Raw genomic sequence first — 15,991 nt, forward strand, 5'->3', positions numbered from 1 at the left:
CATATTCCTTTTTTTATACCTTGTCTGTATAGATATTTTGTGCATTTATCCATCAGGTTCTTAATATTTATCATCTATTTGTATGATCTCTCTATATATTTGGGATACTAACACTTCATCAAATTATTGAATTTTTTTTGTTTACTTTGCTTTAAAACGCTGCCTTTATTTTGATTTATCTCTGCATGTAGTCAGTATCTCACCCTTTTCCTCTGAAAATCGTATTTTCTTTGAGAAGTCCTTCTTATTCTAAAACTCAAAAAATTAACATTAATCTTTAATTTTTAAAAGGTCTTTGGTTTCTGATACATGTAACTATAAGCCTTTCATCATCTATTTTCAAGTATGATAGGAGAAAAGAACGTAAATTGTCTTTTTCTCCCTGCTTTTCTCGTTAATTATTTTTACTGGGATCTCCTTGGGAACTGTGCTTGGGAGAGGGTCTGGCTGCAGAGAGGGATGCGTCTGCCCTCAGCCCATGGAAACAAGCAGCAGGGGAGCAGTAGACCCCAAAAGAAAGCAGCACCCCTGGGCATCTGCAGGTTTACCTGAAGATGTTTTCAACACTTCAACCTTTACAAAATTACAATCACAATAAGAGGGACAGAGAGGGTCCTGTCTATTTCACATTTTCATCTAATTCCGGGGCAAGAAGGACTACATGGGCACAACACAACATCTTTCAAAAGCAAAGGGTAGTGGCTACGCTCTGGCTGCCTCTGGTTCCGGAACACGGGAGACGCTCAGGCCCAGCCTCTCATACCCTGTATGAAGGTGTCACCTCTGATCACCTCCAGCAGAGGCGTGGTCTGGAAGGCGGTGAGGAATGCAGCTGACACCTCCTGGACATCCACATCTGCGATTATCAGCAAGTGAAACTCCACCACGACGCTGCCATTGGTGACGCCGACGACTTCCATCCTGACCCTGCCGGCGTCCATGTGCTGACGCAGGGTGGCTGGCAGGGAGCCCCGCACCTGTGAGGAAAGAGGCCATGTGAGGAGGTCCCCACGCTGAGAGGAAACAGATGCCCGTCTCAAGGCGGTTCCTCCTGCCAGTCTGCCCAGCAGCAGGGCTGGCCCCTAGCACAACGGTAAAAGCCACAGGTTGGTTCTGGGCCCCTTTCCTGTCTGCCATGTTTTCAAGCCCAGCACAAATGCCTGGGAGTGTCTGTGATATGAGAACAGCCCTTGTTTCCCCCCAAACCAGCAATCAGCTTCAGAAAGATGCCTGTGGAGTAACTATGGGACTTGGGGCACAGGCAGAGACCCTACCTCATGGGGCTTAAAATTTGCTGGGGGCTCACAAGGGCTTCTAGAACCTAATACTCCTGGTTTGCAGCCACCGAGGGCAGGAGGCTGAGTGCGGGGTCATGGGGAGGGACACCACCTCCAATGCCTTCTCTGGAACAGCCCTTTTGCTGCTGACACTGCAGAACATGTCCCCTTTCATTCTCCCTCCCTGCCTGTCCCCAGACTCTTCCTGTGAGCATTTCCAACATCCCCATTAGGACAGGGGGTTCCTGCCCCAAATGCCCCACTTTCTACTCTGTCTCTTTGGACAGAGTCACACATCACACACTATATAATTCCACACTAACCCATCATGGTCAAAACACCTGAGGCAGGAGAACGGCGTGAACCCGGGAGGCGGAGTTTGCAGTGAGCAGAGATCGCTCCACTGCAGTCCAGCCTGGGCGACAGAGTGAGACTCTGTCTCAGAACAAAACAAAACAAAACAAAAAGCACCCAGAAAGGCAAACAATCTTATAATGAGGTTCAGTCATCCTCAATGCAAACCTCCTATGGAAAAGGCACCTCCGGCGTTTGTCCTCACAGGTGCGGTGGCTCAGGGCCCGGGTCATGGACTCACTGCCCAGCTTCTGGGCCGCCAAGGTGAACCGATCTATTGTCCCTCTCCGAGTCTGTGGACCCCAGGGAGACCGCAGCTGCCCTGGGTTGGCTCAGTAGATGACTGTTGTCGTGACCATCTTCACAATCAGATATTCCCTCTCTCTTTCTCTCAGAGGAATCTGTCATAGTCTTGGATTCCTGTGACCTTTAGCTGCATTTCAAACCAACCTCTAAGCAAAGTTCCAGGCCCCTTGCTAGGAAGTGGTGAAGAGCCAGGGACCAAGGCACGCAGCGGACACCTCCTGGACATCCATGTTTGCGATTATCAGCAAGTGAAACCCCCGAAATTTCTCTTAACATCCTACTTTTGTGATTAAGTTGTGTAATTATTTGCTGTCCTGAAATTCTAGGCAAACAGAAAAACAACATCCCCAAAAATAGGCAAAGGAAGAAATGGTTCAAAGAGGAAAGATTAATCAAGAAACTTGGGAAGGAAATGGAGCTGCCTCGTTTGACCACTAGAGCCAGGTGGAAGGATTCGGTGTTTGTTGTTTAATATTGTAACTACTATTTAACCTTATCAATGAAATCACATTATTAATCAAACCATATTATTAATCAAACCATCAACGATTCTTGAATGCACAAACCAGGAGCTGGGAACGAGCTAAGCCACTGAGGCCGGTCCCAAAGGCAGCTGAATCTTATCTGTGGGTGAAGCGCTGGGGTTTGCAGTCCTGCTGCAATATTAGTACAACAGGCCACTAGGCGGCAATGTCATACCTCTCTCTGCTGAGTTTTAAACTCCCAGATTCAAGAAATCTACAATGTGAGATTCCACGCAAACAAAATCACTAGATTATGACAAGGGCACTCCCTCTACCTCAAAAAGTCCACAAGAAGGCGTGTCACTAAATGGTAACAGACAGCGTCCCAGAGAATGCTGAGGGGATGGCGGGGAGGAATGCAGGAAAGAGCAGGAAAAGAACTTTCTTTGAGGCAGGGGCATTGCAGCACTATTTATAACAGACAGAGGCGGGAGCCGCCCAGTGCCCTCAGCGAATGAATGGATGAGCCTGCATGGGTTATGTCCCAGCCATAACAAGGAATGTGGTACTGACACATGCTGCCACGTGGATGAAATCCGAAAACCTCATTTTAACTGAAAGAAGCCAGACACAAAAAGTCACATATTGTACGATTCTATTTCTGTACAATGTCCACAATGGGCAAATCCATAGAGATAAAAAGCAGATTAGTGATTACCAGGAGCGGGAGGAAGTGGTGAGAGAGAATGACTTCCTTTTTTTTTTTTTTTTTTTGAGATGGGGTCTTGCTCTGTTGCCTAGGCTGGAGTGCAGTGGCACGATCTCAGCTCACTGCAACCCCTGCCTCCTGGTTTCAAGCGATTCTCCTGCCTCAGCCTCCTGAGTACCTGGGATTACAGGCACCCGTCACCACGCCTGGCTAATTTTTGTATTTGTAGTACAGATAGGGTTTCACCATGTTGACCAGGCTGGTCTCAAACTCCTGACCTCAGGTGATCCACCCGCCTCAGCCTCCCAAAGTGCTGGGATTACAGGTGTGAGCCACCGTGCCCAGCTGGGAGCGGCTTCTAATGAAGTTCCTTTTTGGGTGATGAAAGTGTTCTGGAATTAGTGGTGATGGTTGCACAATTTTGCAAAATAGTCTAAACCACTGAATTGTACAGTTTAAAAGTGTAGATTTTATGGTCTATGAAATAAATCTCATTTCTTACAGGTTTAAAAAAAAAAAACATGGAGGGACTTTCTGCTTCATAGGTTCCACAATTGAGAAACAGATTTCCCTGGACAGAAAAGCATGTGAAATAAGGATGCAGCAGAGGAAGAGCGGTGCCTGCTGTCTGCTGACCGTGTCTTTGCCAGGGCAGATCCAGAGACACTCAGGGAGCCAGGCCAGAGCTTATAGTCATGGCTTCCTTCAGAAATGAAGAGCTCATAGGACCTATAAGTCAAATTCTTAGTTGGATGAGACTAGAATTTTTTTTTTTTTTTTACACAGGGTCTCACTCTGCTGTCCAGGCTGGAGTGCAGTGGCATGATCTCAGCTTACTACAACCTCTGCCTCCTGGGTTCAACAGACTTTCCTGCCTTAGCCTCCTGAGTAGCTGAGATCACAAACATGAGCCACCATGACAGACTAATTTTTTGTATTTTTTTGGTGGAGATGAGGTTTTGCCATGTTGCCCAGGCTGGTCTCGAACTCCTGAGCTTGGGCAATCTGCCTGCCTCTGCCTCCCAAAGTGCTAGGATTATAGGCGTGAGCCACCGCGCCTAACCTAGAATTCTATCAGCCTTCCACCCTTTCCCTCCTGAAAGGAATTAAGGGCTGATATCACCAACTCACCGTCCTGAAGAACAGTTCTAGGAAATCTCGATACTCCTGGCTGCTTGCGTTGCAAAAGGATTCTGAGTACCTGACATTTGCGATTCTGACCTTTCCAGTGAGCTTCCGGGCCGCTGCAGGATGGAGGATAAGCACATTTGGAATGTATTAGATAACAAAGTAACATTTCAATATTAATAAGCGTATTTTCATGTCCGTGAAGAGCATCACACCAAGGCCACCCTGTGTTCTAGAAAGAAGGAATAGTGCCAGGGCTCAGTGACACAGTCCATCAGATGCCAGAGGACACAGGACACAGTGGGAGAACCTTCCAGAGGACGGAGCCAGCTCGGCCCCTGCAACTGTGTCCTCAACACACATACCCTTCCTTCCTTGCTGCCGTTACCCATGCTGGGGCGTTCAAACAATTTACCAGCAAGCTGGCATGACTTGAAGCATGTGGAGGCACCATTAAATAACTTTGCCAGGGCCACAGGTACAAACTGGGCTGTCCCAGGTACACCAGGACTTAGAGCCCTGGCCAGGCCTCTGCTCAGAGTCCACAGGGCCACAGGGTGCCCAGGGGTCTTGTTTAGAGCCAGCCCTTCTTCCTCCCCCAGCAGCCCCACCTCCCCTCGTCTATGGGCAGTCCCTGTTTTGGCATCATCTGTTCCATCTGAATATTTTCCCTCCGTGGAGGGCTTCTAGGAGTATGTGGCACACAAATGTGGTCCAGGAATGTCACCACCCCATCCTGGCCCTGGCATGGCAGCCACCCCGGTGTTCAGTCAGTCCCTCACCAAATATTTGTGAAGCAGCTGCCATGTGCCAGAGGCGTTCTAGACAGTGAAGGAGAAAGACACAGCTCTCCCCTCAGGGGGCTTAGAGTCCATCTCCCCAGAGCTTCTCACTCAGGCTTAAGACAAACCACAGAGCCATTCTGCTATGCATTCCTGGGGGAACCCCAAACTCTCCATCCTTGAGATCATTTTTGTGGCTGCCCCTAAGGGCCTCTGGTTGAGTCTCCATCGCTGGCATGGGCAACCCAGTCTGAAAGCCATCAATAGCAGGACAGGTGCACAGGTGAGAGCAGGTATAAGCCTGCCCACATGTTCAGGTCCCCCATGCAGCCTGTCCCGTCCAAAGCAGCTGAGACCTTCAGTGGCCCAACTCTGGTTCTCAGACCCCAGGGCCACCCTGCCTGACCGTCCAGCCAGCACTGATCTCCCTCTTCTCCAGCTGCTCGTGAACTTGCACAGTTCACTTCATGCACTCCCTCTGTGCTCTAATTTCTCAGGCCATGGCTGATTAGTACTTTAAAGTACAGACATAGAAGTTCTCAGCTTCTATCACTGCATCCCAATAGGCCATCTCATGCCTCCCTCAAGGGGTGTGTGCCCCACCATGCAGACCACTGCTATCAATGCTGCCCATGGTGTGAAAACCATCTTACACCTTCCTCAAGGGGTGCACACCCTACTGTGCAGACCACTGCTACCAACACTTGGGAACCTGCCACGGTGTGAAAACCAGCCTGCAACATCAGACATGCCCTTGACTATCCAGGTAAGGTACACGTAAGAAAATACCCAGGTGACGATGCTAATGAAAAGAAAAGAGGAATTTCATCCAAATATATGTAATGTTGTCACCGCCCAGCTTGAACGCAGTGGAGTCTATATTTGATTCATTATTGCTTAATTCTTTAGTTTGTGGCCCCGGGCTCCGGCGGGCTGCTCACAGATCATCCGTGGGACTGCCGATTTTCGGTTGAGATCCTTCCTGAAAGCCAAGCCCTCTGAGACTGTTGAGATCAGAGGGAGTGGATGCAGCCCAACAGATGAGTTGCTTCCCCAAGAGGACACTGGGGAGCCACACCCACCGCCTCCCAGGCACAGTCTGCAGCACTCTGCCGCCGCCTCAGAGCCTGCGGGTTGCCTAATGCCTTTTCCTGAATAAGCCACCTCCTGCCTGGCTGTCGTTGCATGCCTGCTGAAGCCAGCCAGATGTCCCTAAGCTGAGAGGAACAATGACACCTAGCAGCCCACAAACTAATCCAGCTCTCTTAAGCCTTAACCCATGGAAAGTCTTTTTCAGACTTTTTATTCCTCTCTTTGAAAACAAATGGGAGGCCGAGGCGGGCGGATCATGAGGTCAGGAGATCAAGACCATCCCGGCTAACACGGTGAAACCCCGTCTCTACTAAAAATACAAAAAAATTAGCCAGGCGTGGTGGCGGGTGCATGTAGTCCCAGCTACTCGGGAGGCTGAGGCAGGAGAATGGCGTCAACCCGGAAGGCAGAGCCTGCAGTGAGCTGAGATCACGCCACTGCACTCTAGCCTGGGCGACAGAGCTAGACTTCGTCTCAAAAAAAAACCAAAAAACAAAAAACCAAATGGAAGCCCATTACCTGTCCTCACTTTCAGATGAGCTCTGGCACCTTCTTTCCCACATGCTTTGGCCACGATCTCAACCAGGTGCAAGACCCCAGGCTCCAGCCCTGACAGTGTCACACTCGTGTTCCAGGTCTCTAGGACCACGGTGCGGCTCCGTGCGGAAGTCAGAGTGAGCTGGAAGGCAGAGTCCAAAGCAAGACCTGCCTCCCACGCCAGGTGGAAGCTGGTGCTGGTCACATTGGAGACCATGATCCTCCCAATGGAGACAGGAACTGGGAAGTGGAATAGAAACACCAAAATTAAAAATCAAGCCATTTCTAGGAGAAAAGAAGCCTCGCCCAATGCCAAAAATCAAATTTATCACCATGGGGACATGAGCGATTTGCAGGTGATGGCCGCCAAGGTGATGGGTGAGTAGGATCCTGTATAAACCTCCCAAGCCCGGGCTTTCTGGGCCTGCATCCTTGCCCCTCCTCGGGGTGATAGCAAATGGCTTCTGGTTTGGTTTTGTTTCAGCAAATGGCTCATAGACATCCCTGAGGCCCCTGGACTCCCCAAAATGAAGGCCTCTTGAGCAGATTCTTGATGGCGCCTCAGATGGACCGTCTACTCTTGACCCCTGGGTGGATTTACCCAGGATCCAACTCGGGGTCGATATTGGTGACAATGCTGGCTAGAGAACCATTCTTACAGGAAGACCTCACGTCCCTCGGTAATACTGACTTACATGGGCTTAAGAGTTTAGTCTTAGAGCCTGCTTAGCAGAGGAAATGCATTGAGGAAGATCACATTTAACAGTTCATTAGCATGAAATCCAGAGGGAGACTAGCTCTGCAAGCTCACAGGGCTGTCATGGCCAAGACCCAATTCCTGCACAGAGCTGCTGTGACTCTCCTGAGATGTCACCTGGGGGCTTGGTGATGGCTCAATCTTCCACAGGTAACATGGAACTGCTGGGGTTACGGTATGACTAGAGGTGCAGAACAGCTGAGGGGTACAGGAACCCTGGATGTGTAGAGCAGACGTGGGTACAGAACACTTAGGGGGTAAAAAAACAACTGGGGGTGTAGAACAGCTGACAATGCAGAGCATCTGTGGAAGTTCAACATCTGGGGTGAAGAGCAGCTGGGGAAGTACAGAACCGTGGGTGTAGAACAGCTGAGGGAGCACAAAGCAGCTGGGAAAGTGCAGAACACCTATGGAGGTGCAGAACAGCTGGGGAGACACAGAAGAGTTGGGGAGATGTAGAATCTCTGGGGCATATAGAACAGCTGGGCAGATACAAAGCAGCTGGGGAGACACAGAACAGCTGGGGAGATGCAGAATCTCTGGGGCGTATACAACAACTGGGCAGATGCAGAACAGCAGGGAACATACAGAACAGCTGGGGAGATGCAGAATCTCTGAGACATATAGAACAGCTGGGCAGATATAGAACAGCTGGGGAGATGCAGAATCTGAGGCATATAGAACAGCTGGGCAGACACAGAACAGCTGGGGAGATGCAGAATCTCTGGGGCATATAGAACAGCTGGGCAGATACAGAACAGCTGGGGAGACAGAACCACTGAGGAAGTGTAGAACAGCTGGGAGTACAGAAGAGCCGGGGGTGCAGAAAAGCTGGGGTGCAGCACACCTTGGTGTGCAGAGCAGCTGCAGGGCTGCAGAATGCTTGGCAGGATGACGGAACAACGGAGGGGTGCAGAACAGCTATGGGAGGGGCAGCATTACTGGGGGATGTAGAGTTGTTGTGGGGGTGTCATCACACTGATTGGGGCTGGGGCAGGCGGGGGCACAGCTCTGCTAGGAGGCAGGACAGCGGGGGTGGTCAATGCCTCAGGGGATGGCTCCAGTACCTAATGCGACAAGTAAGCCCCAGTGCCTGCTCCTGAAGGCAGACCTCTGCCCCAGCGGCTGCAGACAGGGAGCCCTAAGATGTGGGGAAGAGAGGGCTGGGACAGGCAAGAGGACCAAGCTGTCTTCCTAACTCAACCAGAAACCAGCTGCTGGGCGCCTCCGTTTCCTCACGCACAAGATGAGGATGCTGCCTGAGCATTGCTAGCAGCCTGCGACCACGGCTGCGGGAGCTTTGCCACCAGAGGCTCACACAGGCTATGGGTCCTATTAGTCCTAGTCCCCATGCACCATTCGAGGAACTCACCACAGGCGGGGGTCTTCAGAGGTGTGAGGGTGGGGGTCGATGGCAGGTCTACGGAACCGGAGGGTCCACTGTCCTCATTTTGCAGCCACGTGGGATTCAGAAGTGTTTCCCATGTGGAACGGGTGGCATGCCACATGACGTGGCCGGTGGGGTCTTCAGTGGGGGAAGGCCAGGAGGGTGGCTCCATGGTGGAGTTCCCCAGTAGCTGTCCAGGGAGGGCCAGTGGGCCATCTGTGGCCCCAGGAGGGAAGCTGTGGGTTGACCCAGGAGCCTTCGGGGAGGAGGTGGTGCCTATCACCCCAGTAGTGTTCCTATGACCGGGGCTCCCCTGGCTGGGGCTCCCCTGGCTGGTGCTCCCCTGGCTGGTGCTCACCTGGCTGATGCTCCCCTGGCTGGGGCTCCCCTGGCTGGGGCTCCCCTGGCTGGTGCTCCCCTGGCTGGGGCTCCCCTGGCTGGGGCTCACCTGTCTGAGGCTCCCCTGGCTGGGGTTCACCTCGCTGGGGCTCCCCTGGTCCATCCCCAGACCCAGGGCAGTGCTGGGCGCCTCCTGCTCCTCGCCTTTTCCTGTGCTGTTCCTGTCATACCCGACCACACTGCTGCCCCCTCTCCTGGACGGGGGCCCTGGGACCCAGTCCTGGCCTGCTGCCGGGGTGCCCTGAGGGTGCCCAGGGCTGGGTGACAAGTTCTCTAGGCCGAGGGCTGCTGTTCCTGTGCCAAGACCTGGGGCCGTTACCCCTGTCGCCACAGATAGCCCATTGTCCGTGGGGCTCACCAGGTCACCTGCCAAGAAACATCCACTGTCAGAGCCTGCTGGATCCCACCCATGACTAAGAGCCCTCCCAGGAGGGCAGCACAGCCGCCCAGCAGGACTGCTCTGCATCCCCGCGTGGACCTGGCCAGGGACGCAGGCGGCTTCAGCCAGCATTTGGGAGAGTTTAATGGGCTCATGTTTGCAGGCTCCCCGGGAATCTCCGAAGGCAAGTCACGCCTCTCTACTGGATAAATGAAGAGACTGAAGCTGAGGGTGAGGGATCCACCCGGGGGGCTACAAAACCCGGACTTGAATGCAGGGCTTGGTTCTCACAGGCCTCGGATTAATCCATCAGGACTCTGGGAAAATGGGACAACTTCCCCCACATTTGTGCTCAGTGTGGGACTTGGTGCTGGATGCTGTCATCGACTTGCAGGACATTAGGCAAATAAGAAAAACAGGAGAAGACAAGCTGTGGGTGTTAGGAAGCAGAGCAGCACTCGCAGTGTCTGAGGAACATTCTCACCAGAGAACAGGTGTCGGCTGCTCCTTCCAGCTAGAAAGGCCTCAGCGGGGGCTGGCAAGCCGGTGGCTGGGCACCTCGGCCATGCCTGCATCCGGGCCAACATGGCTCATCAGTCACTGCCTTTTAGGTCCCCACGTGGCCTCCTCCTGCTGCTCAGCTCAGCACCCCAGGTATCCCCAACCCTCTCATCAGAACTGGCCCACAGTAAAGACTGGGGGCTGATACAGCAGGACTAGAGCTCAGCGGCCCCCATCGAGCCCCTCTCCAGCTTCTCTGGGCTTCCACCCCTTCTTGGGCTCCAGGCCACCTAGGGAGGAATCCCTTGCCCCGGGCTGCATCCTGACTTCTGTGGACCCAAGGAACTTGGCCTTCATGGACCCCTGCACCCCTCCACTTAAAAATCTATCAAAACTTACATTTTATAATGACATCTGGATGGCGACGAGTGTAATCCAGGCTAGATTCATTGTTTTATGTATATTTACTATCCTTCTATTAATTTCTTTCTTCTGATTTTAAAAGAAATTGAAATGAAAACATTTCTGTAGGTCCCTAACATTACCATAGGTCCTCAGCGCTGTGCCGATGGAGCATTGGACCTTGCCCCACTCCCAGATTCTCGGGCAGGGGGCCTCCCCAGAGTTGGCAGGGGGGTCGACACGTACCCTCACAGGCCCGGCCTGCGCGGGAAGGGGTGGCGTCCCTGGTGGTGCGGCACTGGCAGGTGTAGGAGCCCTCCAGGTTGATGCACCAGGCAGCCGGCGAGCAGTCGTGCTCTGCGCTGTCCACACACTCGTCCCAGTCTGCCAGGGGTAGACACAAGACAAAACCCATGAGAAAATGGCCAGAGAGTGATCCGAAGACAGACCCTTCCTAGCCATCTTTGCAGTGAACGGCTGGGAGCAGGGGCACTTTTGGGGCAGACGTGGGGCATTCGTCCAACACTCTCATGACAAGCTTATGGCCTGCCCGTGCCCACCTTCACATCGGTTGGCTTATTTGGGGGCAAAGATTAGGAAATGTTGGTTCCTTTGGATGATATTAGCACCCACAGGTGCGCATCTAACCCTTTCTTCTTTATTCTCTGTTTCCACACCCCAAAAGTTGAAATGCTTTCTCCTCTCTCTTTGATGTGCCAACATTCTCCAATACTTAGTGTCTCAACCAAGACATAGAAAAGTAACTGAGCCGGGGGTGCGGTCCAGCTGAGTATAACATGAGCTTTCCATGCCAGGGGTGGGTGTCCTCCTGAGTATAACATGAGCTTTCCACGCCGGGGGTGGGGTCCGCCTGAGTATAACATGAACTTCCCACGCCATTCTAGAGCACCCAGGTGTCTCCACAGGTGAGCTCTCCCTCCTCTGCCCCAAAGACATGTGACGTGATGTCACTGGAGGGCCCGCCTTGGGGAGAAATGGGGAGGACAAGGACAATGTAGTTCCAGGGGGTGGCTGAGCTCATCAGGGGCCGGGCCCCGCTGGGTGGTGACAGTGCCTTCTGTGCTTCTGCGGAGCTGCCGGTGGAGGTACTCAGGAACGAACTCACGCCCAGCGTGCCACAGAAGTTCCAATTCAGTTGGAATTTAAGCCACGATGTGGGACCAGTTCAGTTCTGTGCAAAGAAAACCCTGCCGCTGCGTGCTCAGAGTCTCATTTCGTGGCTTTTTTTCTGTTGTGCTTCCTGTGGTCTCCACAGAAGCAGCTTCCCTGGAGAACAGCAAGCTCGTCAGCGGCCACAACAGCTATGCCACCACCCTGGCACGGCCTGGGGGCTGCCTTGCCATCAGAACACTGCTGGTGCTAACCCACACCTCTTCCTGGGGTGCTACTCAACCTCCAGCTTACCAGTAACTCTCCTAGGGGTGCTCCAGGTTGGGTTTGGAGCCTAGGCTGGCTGGGTTGCAGTCCATGGAGGACAGCAGAGGCACCAAGCAAGCTGCTGGCTCAAAACACCAAGCACCTCGTGTCTATTTTGGCGTATGGTGATTCACCTAGTCTTCACTCCTCCGTCCCCCCAGACAGCTCCCAAGTGAGCTCAGAGGAAGGCGCTGACAGCTGTATTTAGTCTTGCATTACGCCTAGAGGCTTGCTGGCCCTCCAGTTCACAGGAAGAGGCAGGTGTGGGAGCAGAAAGAGCTGCCAGCAAGCCTTTGCACCCTCCCGGGCTGGCCAGGCAAGGGCGCAGAGTAGGCAGGAGCCCAGGGCAGGACGCTGCACACTGCTCCCATTGGCCCCACAGCCAGGTGTGGTGGCGGGCGCCTATAATCCCAGCTACTGCAGAGGCTGAGGCAGGAGAATCACTTGAACCTAGGAGGCAGAGGTTGCAGTGAGCCGAGATCGTGCCGTTGCACTCCAGCCTGGGCAACAAGAGCAAAACTCTGTCCCAACAAAAAAAAAAAGAAAAGAAAAGAAATAGACCCACATGTGGGCAGTTGTCCAGTTGCCTGGAAGTGCTGGGGGGCCCTGACCACAGACACAGTGAACTTCTGTCCCTTTCCCCCGAGAGGACCTTCCAGCCCCATTTCACTCAGGGTCCTGGGCTGACTGATGAGACCCCAGGTGGGCTGGTTGTTGAGGGCTACTGCCCTGGCCCCCGGTTCTGGTGGAGGAAGATAGAATAGGATTTGCATTTCTCTACCCTTTTAAATAAAGGAAAGACTGACTCAAAGTCACCAAGAGGATTTCTGAGCTGGAGGGCACCAGGCAGCAGGGCGGGTGGCTGGGCTGTACCTTGCACACGTGTCCCCTGCCGGTCAATCTGGAATGCTGTGCTTGCCAACAGGGGCTGGAGCATGGGGGCCAGCGTGGAGACACTCACGGGAACCCCAGGGTCCTGCACGGTGAGCTTGAGCCTCACGACCACGCTTCCCGCCTGGAGAGACACGATCTGCATTCTCAGTTTCCCACTTTGGTACAAGTCAGACACCGCCGGCGGGAAGGAGCTCTCGACCTAGCCAAGAAGAGGCAACAGCTACTCAGACAGCAGACGCCCATCAACGTCTTCACGACCGTTAAGCAGGGTTCCAGGTGTGATCAATGGATGGTTCATGGAGCCATTTCTCTCCTCTATAATCAAGAGGAGGCACCCAGCGACCCACCTCTCAGAGCAAGCAGAGAGGACCATTCACAGCACCTTAGCTGGGCTTTCCCTGGGACGGCCAGGCCTGGCTGGTGTGTGCTGGGGACTCACAGTGACCACTGCAATCAAGCTCCCAGTCATGGAGCATCAGATGGACAATCCCCTCTGAGTGTCCTGAAAACTGGTGTGAAGGTCATTTGTGTGAGTGTGTGAGAAAGACTATTGGATCGATTGATAAACGGATTGATAGATGGAGAGGCCCCATCAAGGAACAATGCCTACGGCTCTTTGGAGCTGTCCCCCCACTTACTAGGCTGTATCCCGCAGAAAACATGCACACAGAGCCAGGTGCTTAGGGTCACCCACGCCCAAGCAAGGAAGATACCAGCCTGATTCCCCGCCTTTCTGCCAACCCATACTTGCACACACAAGTGAGTTAACATTAAAAAAGGGAGGGAGTTCTCTGAAAACAATGAAAACTGGATTCCCCCTGCAGGCGAATGTTGGGAAGCAACCCTCTGTGGGTCTGGCATTTCTACACATCTTGCAAGTAGAAGCACTAACTGCCCTTTTGTTCCAGATTATCTTTCCAAGGATGTTTGCATAGTAAACAGCCTTGGGAGGGAGAGATAATGGCTCCCTCCAAAGCAAAGGGCAGGTTTGTTACTGTCTGATGTAACAGATAATGTCTCCTTCTGGAGCAAGTGCTTGCACCCATTATAAAAGATTCAGGTGCCCTAGGGTTGGGTTCCTCAGCTCAGGTGCAGACTCACTTTGTGTGCTTCATGCCCCTGGGGCCCTCTGCATCACCTCTGTGGGACTCAGGTACAGGAAGGGGAACTGGCACAACAGCACATGCATGCTGCCTGCTGTGCTGTGAGTGATACAGTCTTCGGTCTCTGGCCCAGGAGTCTCGTGTCTTCTGCCAGCATGCATGACACTGTGGTAGACTCACTTGTTAGTTTGCAGGGAGGATAAAACCTCAGACCTTATGTGATTCTTGGCAGATTAGGAAGTCACTTTTCCCTCCAATGCACCATCTGTGGATAGACGTGCTTCCCACTGGCTTGCTTCTCCCTGGCTGTCTGCTGATGTCCCCCTTTAGTCACGAGGGAGGAATGGATGCCGTGATTGCTGGTAAACGCTTTGCTAATGAAGCTACCCCAGAGCTGGAAGACAGAGCCCTTAGACAGAAGGTTCCACAGAAAATCCAGCAGTAGGATTAAATGGTGTAGACCATTTGAATAAAGGTATATATTTTAAAGATGTATCAGCCCCGTATCTGGATTAAGCACCCCATAAAAGCAGGGGGGAAGCTTCTGAGTAATCACTGTGCGATTTGGGTTTGGCCTCCCCTGAAGCTGCAGTAACATGTATTTTTGCCACAATCCCAGAGGAAGAGCTGGGCAGGAATTGGCTTGTGTTTGATGTTCTCACTCAGAACACCCAAGAAAAGATTTCTGTGTCTGCATTGTGGCTTTACCTCGTGAAGCAGTTGTCTAGAAAAGTCCTGGAACTCCATGCTGCTGCGGTTGAGTAACCTCTCTGTCAGGTTGTGGTTTACAATCTTTATTGTGACTTCAAACACCTGGGCATCTGAGACAGACAGTGAAACAAATTAGCCTGTGGTCAAAAGTCACACACTTGTCTGTTAATGTTTTCCATGAAGTCTACTCTTTGGCGGAGAACTTTTTTTAATAGGTTGGGGCATGAATCTTAGATTGAGGTATCCTAATTGGGGGAAATAAATGTAAGAAACGAAAGAATAAACAACCACTTTTATGTCCAGGGCAGAGACATCCCAGAGACGTTTGTGTTGAGGTGCAAACGTCACACACAGCCCATACCCACAGGAACTGGGATTCAACCAGTGCATGGAGGGTCCTTTCCCATGGGGTGGCTGCTGCTTTCCTTTGCCCTATTCACAACCACAGGGCCCAGCGGGTACTCACACAGGGCCCTTACTCAGGGCCCCAACATCAGGGTGACCAAAGGGTTCCAACCTGCCTGGGACGTTCCAGAATTTAGCTCTGAAAGTCCCATCTCTCAAGAACGTACTCTGCCAGTCAAACTGGTAGGGTTGCTCACTTACAAAGGAGGTTGCATTATTTTTGGACATAAGCAAAGATGGAAAAAAGGCTCAAGATGGGACACGGGAATACTCGTCTCTCATTATGAGAAGAAACTCAGCATGCACAACCCAAGCATCGGCAGGCACAGGAGCAGGTCGGCCACAATTCTGCACCTTTCTCTGGTTATCTAACAGCCACCCACAGCTGTGCCCCACCCTGGCTTTCTCCCAGCTGGCAAACTACGGGCCATCAGAGACTGTGTCACCTATGCATGCCACACTTAAGGCTGCAGAAATGCCACCAATGTTGTATATTGTGTATTTCCCAGTTGGGGCCCCTGTGATCTCCCATCTTAGCAAGATGGAGGACCACCCTTTGTGGCCTCTGATTCTCAGGCCCCGATGTATCACAGAGCCTCAGGGACCAGCGGCCTCCTCCAGGACCCTGGGAATTGGACTCCCTGGAGGCTCTGGGCATCAGGTGCCACTGTAACAACTGCCCTGCTGCCTCCCGGCGTCACAGGCTCATGACAAGGTGGAATTAGACAAGGCCTTTAAAGCAAATTGGGCTCCTTCAAAAAGGGCTCTACAAAAGAAGGGCATTTTTATAATCTGGAAAAGGAAAGAAAATCAAGGCTGGGAAGTGGAATAGGCTGGTAATTCAGGAGCCTTCTAGAGTCTTCCAAATTATCTGTGCCTGACATTGGAATGTAGGTATTATTTTCCTGAGGGCACGGGGTTGGCGGGATGGGGAGGGTGAGGAGGGCACGGGATTGGCGGGATGGGG

General features: G+C 52.4%; 1 protein-coding gene across 1 annotated transcript in view; it reads right to left on the minus strand.

The window, feature by feature from the left end:
• UMODL1 (uromodulin like 1) overlaps positions 1 to 15,991 on the minus strand; it is a 66,790-nt gene that overhangs the window by 22,159 nt on the left and 28,640 nt on the right. The window contains exons 8-14 of the mRNA XM_023192012.2: positions 14,617 to 14,729; positions 12,785 to 13,004; positions 10,721 to 10,858; positions 8,779 to 9,558; positions 6,632 to 6,889; positions 4,242 to 4,354; positions 764 to 977 (exon numbers count right to left, since the gene is read on the minus strand). Coding sequence (XP_023047780.2) covers positions 764 to 977; positions 4,242 to 4,354; positions 6,632 to 6,889; positions 8,779 to 9,558; positions 10,721 to 10,858; positions 12,785 to 13,004; positions 14,617 to 14,729 — 1,836 coding nt within the window. The remainder of the gene's footprint in view (positions 1 to 763; positions 978 to 4,241; positions 4,355 to 6,631; positions 6,890 to 8,778; positions 9,559 to 10,720; positions 10,859 to 12,784; positions 13,005 to 14,616; positions 14,730 to 15,991) is intronic.

The sequence above is a fragment of the Piliocolobus tephrosceles genome, chromosome 19 (genome assembly GCF_002776525.5).
Source record: "Piliocolobus tephrosceles isolate RC106 chromosome 19, ASM277652v3, whole genome shotgun sequence".
Classification (NCBI taxonomy): Eukaryota; Metazoa; Chordata; class Mammalia; order Primates; family Cercopithecidae; genus Piliocolobus; species Piliocolobus tephrosceles.